Here is a 10258-nt window from a genome sequence, read left to right on the forward strand (position 1 = left end):
CCTGAGGGAACAAAGAGAAGAGGCTGAGATTATCAAAACGGAAAAACATAAAGCAGAAGACTTGCAGTACTCCACTTCAGGTATCTGAGAAAGGAGGTGTGCTCAGCTGGGGCTCAAGAGTCTTAGAAAGCAGGGCAGGAACTCAGACATCAGGAGAGAAGATTCTGGCTGGAGCTGATGGCTCTACAGTTGGGGGAAGTGCCCCATGGAGCTGAACCTAGAGCCCTGAGAAGGGGTTGCTGACTGGTGCCACAGAAGGAATTGCTGCTGTGAGGTGAAGGAGCATTACTGGGTGATGCTCATGGGGGCAGGAAGGCCACTGGAGAAGCTAAAGAGAAGAAAGATGAAGAAGCAAGTCTTTTCTCCCTCCTCCAGCCCTGCAGTGTCGCTCTAGCTCACCCTGCTTATTGGCAAAGTCTAAGCAGCAGCAGCAGCAGCAACCAGCTCCAACTGTATCGTCACAGAGCAGGTCATTTTTAAATTTAAAGTATTTATGTTTAACTGTGGTGAAATATAACATAGGATAAATATTATCATTTTAACCACTTTAAGGTATATAGTGGCATCAAGTACATTCACGCTGTTATACCACCATCGCCATCCACAGCACTTCTGTCATTTGGTAACACTGAGGCATGGCAACCCTTAAATGGCTCCCTGCTCCCCAACTCCTGACAACCAGAAACAGGAGACAAACTCCCGTCTCCATGAATTTGACTACTCTAGGTACCTTGTGTGAGTGGAATCATACTGTATTTGTTCTTTTGCGACTGGCTTATTTCACTTAGCATTATGTCTTCAAGTTTCACCTATATTATAGCAGTGCTGAAATTTCCTTCCTTTTTAAGGCTGACTAATGTTCCATTGTATAAATGTGCCACATTTCGTTTATGCATTCAGCCATTGATAGAGTACAATTTTTCATACTATCAAATACTGTGTAGAAACCACCCCAGGTTAGTCTGACTATAGACATTGTATATATAATACAACCCTCTCCCCACCCTTTGCCTCTGTATGCAATAGGTTTACTTTTTCAAACCCATTAAAAACAATATCCTAACAACATGCCAGAAGATTTTCAAAAACAAAAAAAGCCTGATGATAACTGGACCATCTTAACACCAGGACTTTATTTTCACCTGTTCCATTTAAAAGTCTTTCTTCTAGGCAGATGTAATTTTCAAAGTTATGACTCCATCCCATACAATTGAAGGTTCTGCCACATCATACATCTTGTTGCCTGCCAAACAGGGTTGTCGTTGCTAACCCTGGATGAGGGAAAAACCATTTTTTTCTTGATTTTTCTTCTTTGCTTCTTTGACCATCTGGACAGTTTTGGTTGCAAATGAGGGGAAGCCTACTCAAATCAGCTTAAGCAAAAACAAACTGGTGCCTGAGTTCATAGGTGGTAGTGGTGGAATTTTCTGGTTTTTTGCTCTGGAAAGACAACAGGAGTAACTCACAGAACTAGAGTCTGAAACCAGGGACTAAAGAGACCCAGCACCCTTCTGGCATGCCCGTCTCTTGTATGACCCCTTCTCTGCTTCTCTTTGATCAGCCTCTTTCTTTCCTACTGCAGGCATGTCTCTGTCACCTCACAGCAATCCTGGCCACTGGCAGCCCCAGCTTTGCAACTGCAGTAGAACAAGTATCAAGAGGGCAATGCCAGAGAAGGTCTGTGACTGGCTCTGTCAAGTCACACGGGCCACCCATTGGGCCAATCATGCTTTTAGGATGATGATGAACTGTAATTGGCCAAGCCTGGTCACATGCTGATCCCTATGGCCAGAGTAGTTGTAGGGCCTGTTGCTTTCAGATAAAGGGAAATAAAAGGCCTGAAAACAACCATCAAGTCACTACATGGGGTTCTGTTTTTCACCATGGCAACACTGGATAAACACCCTGGCACACGGAGTTCTTTCTTTGTTTTAATAATCACCTTGTGAGAAATTCCCAAGAATAGGATTACAACCATGGTGCTGGCTGGAAGCCATATAACGTTTCTGTTTCCCAAATGTATCCACATCTCTTAGCTTATTTGTGAAATACTGCTAAGTGACAGCAGAGGAAAGAGTGACATAGAGAAGCTGAGTGACAGTTCCAGGGACATCGAGTGAACGAGGGCAGGGGTAAATCCAGAGCCCGGACTTCCCGACTCCCAGTTCAGTGCTCTCTTTCAACAGCATCACAGTCAAAGTTTAGACTGGTCGGGGGAGGTTTAAAGTCAAGGTCATCTCCAGCCTGTTAAGGGAGGGAACTTCGTCTGCTGTCTACCCCTTGAAGGAGGTGGGCCAGGCCCCTGGAGGGAAAGGGTTGGCGGCCCCTGCCTTCAGAGCCTGCTCGAGCTCTGATGGGGGAGGTCCCGCCACTCGACCTGGCATCCTCCCAGTGGACACTCTCTGCGCGGAGCTCCTCCAGGACGCTGCGAAGGTGCCTCAGTGTAAGCAGGAGTCTCTGGTCTTGGTCCTGCATCTCAGCCTAGGAGAGAGAAGAAGCATGCAAGGCAGCGGCCAGAGAACTGGACATGTCCTGGGAAGACATCTCCTTCACTGTCTCATTGGAGACAAGCCCACATCCTCACAGAAGCCATGTTTTCACTGAAGCCTCCGTTTCTTCATCTGCAAAGTGGAAAGCAAATTACTTGCCTTCCAAGGATCTCTCCCTTGTTTTAGATCCCAGCAGGACTTTGGGGGCTTTGTGATTCCAGAACTGGAGGAAGAGCACCAGACTTTCATCCATGGTAGCTGTTGGTGTTACTGATCTGTTCTCTCAGCTGTGTAGAGTGACGGACATGCTTCCCTGATAGTCAACTGGGGCTTCTTGGCCGGGCTCCAGAGGGCAGTCTTTGTGGAGCCATGCAAATTCCCAGTGATAGAGGTTAAAGCAGGCTTGACTGGGAAACTTACCAGTCAGGGACCAGTAAGTGGAGACTCAAAACTCATCTCTTGGCATCAAGTGGAGGTGGGGGTGCATTTGGGCCTGGGAGGCCCCTCTACCTACAGGTCATCCCCCCTACCCCCACCTGTTCTTCCTCCTCATGGGTAGGAGAGAAGTACTTTATCAAATGAAAATCAGCGCTTTGAGTTCAGATACTAAGCAGTCTTAATGCGGAAGCCCAGTGTTTAGGGGAGCACAAGGAGGGAGCAGCACACAGCCTATAATAAGCTGTGGCTCCTGCTATTGGAGTCCCCTGGACCCATGAGAATCCCTACTGGGTCAGCCCCTCCCACCAAGGTGAGGACAGGGTTGGGTCCCAGCTGGTCCGTTGCCTGGCAACCCAGGCAGGTCTTTCTTGGACAATTCTTTCTGTCCCCACATCCCCCCCACCCCCACCCCCACCAGCCAGAAGTAGAAGCTCACGTTTTTTGTTTCTTTCTTTTTTTTAAGTTTTTTTAAGTTGTTGAATTGATCAGTCTATTTTTAACGGCCCTCTCCTTCCTCTTCAGGATGATAAATTCTCCCAGGGTTGAAACTGGCATATTGAGATCCAAACCTTGGGTGCCCTCTGGGGTTCCCCCAAACCACTCCCTTCTCTCTCTCGGCTAATGTACCCACATACTATGGGGGCATCCTTCTATTTTTGGACTCGGAAGAAACACCTCAAGGAGAGGTGTAAGACCTGGCTTCCTGAGCAGTTACTGAGGGACCAAGTAACACTGTTCATAAGTTCAGGGGAGTTAGTGCCCCACGGCATGGACATTTACAGACAGGAAATGGGAGACAGGAGTGAGCGGGGTGATAAACTTCTCTCGGGCAAGGCGCAGATCCTCCTCCAGGCAGAGAGGCCCACAGCGGGCAGAACCAGCTGCCAAAAGGGCTGCTGGCCTCTTTAGGGCTCCTTCGTAAGTGGCATCTGGTTGGGTAACAAGGCATCTGCTGGACTAGTACTGGTCTTTACCCCTGCACCTCTTCCCCTCACTCTCACCCCTCTGGGCTTGTACCTCCAAATAAGCAGGAATACCCCCGTGTTTGTGCAAGTGTCTGCTTTCTAGAAGGCCCTGGCTAAGACAGCTCTGGTGTACTCCATTTCCAGCTGGGCCAGGACTGTTAAGAGCCAGTGTAGATGTGCCAAGCAAGCACTAAGTGAATTATACCATCTTCTCACCAAACTCTCACAACAACCCTTGTGATGTTAGTGCTATTGTCATCCCCCTTTTACAATCAGGAGACTGAAGTTCAAAGCCATTTGCTAGAGGCCACAAGCCACAGAGCTGGGCACATACCAGGACTCAGTGGAATTCTAAAACCAGTCTGGCAAGCACTGCGCCCAGAGCCGCCTATGTAGGCCACGACCTACTTATCCCAGCACCTGGGATGTCACCTGTGCGCGGTGTGGCTGATCCCAGATGGGAGCCTGTGGGGCCTACACCCCAGCCTGCAGCTCTGCCCCAGCCCAGGGAGCACCTGGGAGGCAGGAACCAGGGGACCTTGGACGATATGGGGTGAAGGTGTAAGGTAAAAAGAAATACAAAACCTTACCAGCTCTTTTCTCAGCCACTCCAGGGTCTGCCCAAGACCCGAGGTTGGCTCTTCTATTGTTTTCATCTCAGCGTCCTCGGGTGAAAGCTTGATGCCGAACTGCTCTGCTTATGGACCTGAAGGACCTTAGATTTGGACAGTCCGGCTCCCTTCTTCAGGCCAGGATCGGGGTCTGGCTAAGTCACTGAGGATGGAGTTAATGAGAGCAGGAAGTGGCTCACGTTGAAAAATGTAGGTTCTTTTTTTTTTTTTTTAAAGGGCTTCAGTACTTTGAACAGAGCAAGGAGGGAGGGAGGAGGAGGGAGATCATTGAGCTATGGGTATCTCATTGTCTGTGGGTTCCAGAATCCAAATCTGATGCCCACAGGACCACAGAAGCTTTAAGTGACAAAATTAATAATTATTATGGAAATAGGTGTCCATACTTTTTGGCCATATTGTTTTCTGAGGGCCTGTTTTGTTCTAAATTACACATACACACACACACACACACTTACATACATACACAGATAAATAAAATTTCATTTCATTCACATCTGTGTCCCCAGTCCCCTTCCTCCCTCCCTTACCCGTCTGTTGAGTCCATAGATAAGGGAAAAGCTCATTTTCCAGAAGAAAGAAAGCCCCCTTTCCTCTGGGTCCCACGCACCCCATTTCTAGCAAATGAGATCAAAACAGAAATGTGCTGTTAGACGTCTAGGAAAATGTTACCTACTTGATAAGGAAAAATATCAATGGTGCTCCTCCTTTATTCTTATTTTATTCTACTTCCTTCTGCCTTGAATGTGGATGCGATGACTGGAGCTACAGTATCCATCTTGCAACCCTTAGATAAAGGCTCAAAAAACTGCAGAGGCACTGAAATCACTCAGTCACAGAATCACCAGAAGCATCTGCTTGTTTTATGAGACAAGAAATCCAATTTTTAATTGGGCAAACACTCCTAATGGACACCCATGAAGTAGGTATTCTTTAATTTTCCCTTTCAACATATACTTATGAGTGCCTGCTGCTGCTGCTGCAGCTGAGTCGCTTCAGTCGTATCTGACTCTCTGCGACCCCATGGACTGCAGCCTGCCAGACTCTTCTGTCCATGGGATTCTTTATTTTTTTTTGTCCATGGGATTCTCTAGGCAAGAGTACTAGAGTGGGTTGCATTACCTTCTCCAGGGGATCTTCCTCACTCAGGGATTGAACCCAGGTCTCCTGCATCGCAGGCAGATTCTTTACCACTGAGCCACCAGGGAAGTCCTATTGAGTGCCTACTGTGTGCCAAATCCTGCTGTAGGCAGATAGAGGAACAGAGCCCAAAATCAGAGAGAAAAAGGCTGTTCTTTCCTGGAGCTGACACCCTAATCAATGGAAACATCCAAGATCAAGTTAATATTATGATGCCAATGAATAGGATTTATTCTCACACAGGCTTTAATTTTATTTTATCCGCTTGAACTAGGAACTCCAAACTAAGAATTAACATAGTGATCACAGATAAGACGCTGAGGTGACCAGAAAAATAAACCAACCCGTTTTGGAGGGACTCGCCCTCCACCTGGGCTACACAAGCTGTTCATAGATAAAGCTCCACTGAAGATGAATGCATAGCCCCAGATTACAAACACACAAGGAAATTAATCACCATAAGTAAGAGTCAGCAGACACCTTCAGTAGGAGGATTAGACCTCACTTCCCCAAGAACTTCAGATGAGATAACAAAACAGTATTTTGAAAAGAATGAAAACCATACAAAAGAATTTAAAAACCTAAGAAAAAAAGCACTATTTCAAAAGGGGTATTTTTAAAAAACCTAAATAGAATTAATAGAAGTAAAAATTACAGGAACTGTTTATAAGTTAAAGAAAAATCGTGTTTATTTAAGTGTAGTTCCAAAGGATAGTTAGGGTGCGGGTACAGGACATAGGGAGGCAGACTGAGACTCAGTAGGAGGAAAGGGTTGCTAAGAATTCTTCCAAGAAGAGGGCACTCAGTCAGTGGCAGGTGAAAGCATAGCCCAGACAATCCAGGAACCTGCAAAGGGGCTCCACTGGCTCTGAGATGAGACCTGACGTGTGATGCTGACTGGGCAGGGAAGGGGGCCAAAACCAGGACACCTGGATTCTAAGCCCAGTTCTATCAAATTTTCTATTTGAGCTTGAGCCTCATAGTTTCCATTTTAAGCATAAGGAGGCTCAAAATAGTTACAAAAATGAGTTGTAAGAAACATCACATTTCTCATATCCTTTGGTTTACAGCTTGAGATGCATTCTGACTGACACACACAGAAAAAATTTTATGGGTAATTTCTCCTAGTTGAGCTGTTACTCTTTAGAACCCAAGAGGATACAAGAAACTCTTGTTTGCCACATTCACGCCCCTTCTGAACACAGAGACCAGAAATTATTGCTTCCAGGCAGGTCACCAGGCTTTGTGGCACTGGACCCTGCAATTATGGGACAACTGCCTGGATTAGAAACGGGTGTCCCAAACCAAGGCATTTACCTGTGGACTGGACAGGGGGGAGATCCTTGGCTCATGGGTGATGGCGTAAAAGCAGTCATGTTCTGGGTGGTGACCACACGATCCAATCAGGTCTTCTCTCAGAGAATCTGTATTTGATACAGTAAGAGGGGTTGGGTTGTCTCACAAGAATATTATGTAACAAAACTCTCCAAAACTCCATACCTTGAAACAACGCTTGTCTATTTTTACTCTTGAGTTTTTGGTGTGGCTGGGGTGGTCTGTACTGGGATTCAGATCTGCAGACCTGAGCCTGTGCCCCGTGCCCCTTCTCCTCCTCCTGGAATTATCGGGCTACTGGGGCAAGTTCTTCTCTTGGCAATGGCAGAGGATAAGAGAGCAGGTGGAATCGTGTGAGGCCTCTTAAGACTTGGGCTCTGAAAATCACACTGTCACTTTTGCCATGTAAGCAAAGTGAGTCACACGGCCAAGCTCCAAATTAAGAGTATATACCACCTATGAAGAGATCATGCCACACGTGTGGTCGAGTTAGGGAAGAATGAAGAAGTGGGGCTGGGATTCTCTTCTAGAAGGAAGTTAGTTCAGAAGAGAGGCCACAGGCCCCAAGGGGCCCAGAGGGAAGGCGGCAAACAGAAACCATGAGGTGGCAGCAGCAGGAGACCAGAGAGGACTAAGGAGACTTGAAGGGTGATTGAGGACAAGCAACATTTACTGATATCTGACTCCAGACCAAACATTGTGATGAGCCCTTGACAACACAACCCCATTTCATCCTCAAAACCTTATGACTGCCGTTTCCAAACTGAGTGCCAGGGCACTGAGAGGCACGGCAGAAAGCTCAGAGACACTGCAAAATATTTTAAAAATGTGACGGAAGCACAATAATATCTGTTGGATACTGGACAAACTACTATTATTAAGTTGTGTGAACCTAATTTGACAAACAACCATTAGACATTTCTTTGGGCCTAGGGCTCTGTGAAAAGATTACAGAGATGCGAATAATGCCGTGAGCTGAGAACATTTGGGAACCTCTGCCTATGAGGTAGGTACCCTTGTTATCTGCATTTTATAGTTGATTAAGAACCTATTATTAACCTGTTTTACAGGTGAGGAAACTAAAGCTCAAAGAGGCATAGATTTTCCTAGAGTTACTCTGGCAAGTAGGCAACAGGGTTGGAATTAGAACTCATTCTCCCTTATCTGTGTGGGAGGGTCTTGCCTGTTGCTTTGCAGGGGTGGAAGTCAGTGGGGGCTTGGGTTAGGCACTGCTGCCATGCTGGGGGCTCTCTGCCCAACACAGGAGTGGTGTTGATAGGAGTGCATGGCAGTTAGAGCCTCTAATGCTCTGTCCTTGACTTCTAGTGCCAACACTGAATTACCCTGGGAAGCCATGTCTTGTGGGTAACTTGCTTTGATGCACTTTCATTTATTTTTAATCCCCCTCTCACGATCCTGGCTCAGAAGACATTTTATTTCACAGGCTTGGAAAGGCTTGGCACGTGGGGAGAAAGGGATGTGGAGCCAGGAGACCTAGAAAGGAAAGAACTTCAACTCCTCAGCGAGGAAAACTGTCCTCACCAGTTATCAAGGCCAGAATGGCCATCCACATGTCACCCATGGGCAGCTCGTAACATGGCTTCCATGTGCCAGACCCTGGCCTATACACCAGGAGCATAGCGGTGAGTAAGAAAGACCTCACATCTGACCTCACAGGGCTCATGATCCAGCTAGCAAGAGAGGTCATTAGCAATGAAGTGGTTCAAAAGTCATACCTTATACCACAAGCCTGGCATATATATGTGAATGAATAAACGAAAAAGTGTGCAGATGAAGAAACCACAGCTCAGATGGAGATGTGAGTTACCCAAGCAAGTCAGCAGCTAGGGCAAAATTGCAAGTTGTTCCTCTATATCCTTTCACACATGGCAAAAGACTATTCCTAGACTCCCTTGCAGGGAAGTGTGGTCAGATGACTAACTCCTGGTCAGTGGGATATGAATGGAAATGATGTGTGAAATTTCTGGGCTGTGCCCTGTAAAGGAGGGAGGAGGGTTCCTGCCCCTCCCCCTGTTTCTCCTTCTGCTAACTGGAATATAGTCGTAAGGCCTGGAGGTGGAGCAGTCATCTTGGACCATCAGGTGGAGGATGGTATTGCAATAACATAAAAAGAACCAGGGTCTCTAGTGACTGTGAAGCCACTGTGTCAGCCTTAACTGCCGTGAATACTTTTAAATGAAAGAGAAATGAGCTCTGTTTTTTTGCAGGTATTATCATTTTGGGTCTTCTTATTATAGGAGTCAAACCAATGTCCTAAAAATACAACAGCAGAGCTAGTGAGAGAAGGCAGGTTCCTTGATTTTCCCTACTCAGGTCCTTCCTATATATTTTATTCTCTTCCAAGTGTTTTCTTGTTCGTGACCTGATCTACTCCTCACAACAGCTCTGTGAAGTCCTTAGCAGGGAGAGGATTTCTGTGATGCTCTCTAGGCAGACAGGGAACCCAAGATGCAAGAGTAGTAGCTGAGACACATGGGCAAAGTTATTTCCATCTCTTCGATGGGGCAAGTGGGCTAAGTGATGTCACTGAGCTCTGCCTCTATGTCTGACTCCTAATCTAAGGCCCTACGAACCCTTGAGGGTGGTCCCTCATTTATCCTGGGCACCTTAGCCCTCATCCCCACTTTGTGAAATACAAATGAGGTGGAAGTTTAGCAGAGAGAAGCTTCCACATTGTGAGAGCTCTTAAACCCACCTTTCCTGCCACGCAAGCAGATGCCATTATAGCGGCTAGCAGGAGCACAGGGTTGGAGGACCAGTTGACTTGGGGAGTCCCAACACCACCTCTTCTTCTGTGTTGTTTATCACCTTCCAGCAGGCTTTCCCTTCAACCCAGACAGCAAGGCTGGTGATCCAAGCATTTGTCTTATGCTTGTGCCCTTATCTGTGTACTCATGGGTCCTGAACACACGTCCTGCACCTCCTGAGTCCTGTAGCAAATGCTGCCAGGGCCCCGCCATATACCCCTGATATTCTTCTTCTCCATATGTGCCCAGGGCTTCTGACTGCAAAGCACATCTGACTCTCTGCTTAAGAAACATGCTTGACCTGGGCAGAGGACAGTGCTGGCAAATAGGTGTTGTAGATAAATATCTTGCCTCCCTTGGCTCCTGGGTGGAACAAGACTCAGTCCAGCAGGACTGAGTCCCCAGTGTCAGCGGCAGCCGTGTGCTCATCAGTACATTGGAAGCCTTCCCTTCTGTGTCTAACTCCCTCCTCTACTGCGCTTTCTGGACCACCT

The 10258-nt window shown here is 47.0% G+C and overlaps 1 protein-coding gene across 1 annotated transcript; it reads right to left on the reverse strand.

Annotated features, from left to right (window-relative positions):
* Positions 1-2220: 2220 nt before the first annotated feature.
* Positions 2221-4657, reverse strand: C23H20orf202 (chromosome 23 C20orf202 homolog). The gene is made up of 2 exons (XM_061125904.1): positions 4483-4657; positions 2221-2481 (listed from the first exon to the last, which is right to left on the reverse strand). The coding sequence occupies exons 1-2, from the start codon at positions 4546-4548 to the stop codon at positions 2248-2250; spliced, it is 300 nt and encodes a 99-aa protein (XP_060981887.1). The 5' UTR covers positions 4549-4657; the 3' UTR covers positions 2221-2247.
* Between the last annotated feature and the right edge of the window lie 5601 nt (positions 4658-10258).

Source organism: Dama dama, chromosome 23, assembly GCF_033118175.1.
Source record: "Dama dama isolate Ldn47 chromosome 23, ASM3311817v1, whole genome shotgun sequence".
Lineage (NCBI taxonomy): Eukaryota > Metazoa > Chordata > Mammalia > Artiodactyla > Cervidae > Dama > Dama dama.

Excerpts from the sequence above, each read along its gene's own strand:
- C23H20orf202 (XM_061125904.1), bottom strand. The coding sequence starts at position 4,548 with ATGAAAACAATAGAAGAGCCAACCTCGGGTCTTGGGCAGACCCTGGAG. Across the intron at positions 2,482-4,482 it reads AGTGGCTGAGAAAAGAGCTG|GCTGAGATGCAGGACCAAGA; the intron begins GTAAGGTTTTGT and ends TCTCTCTCCTAG.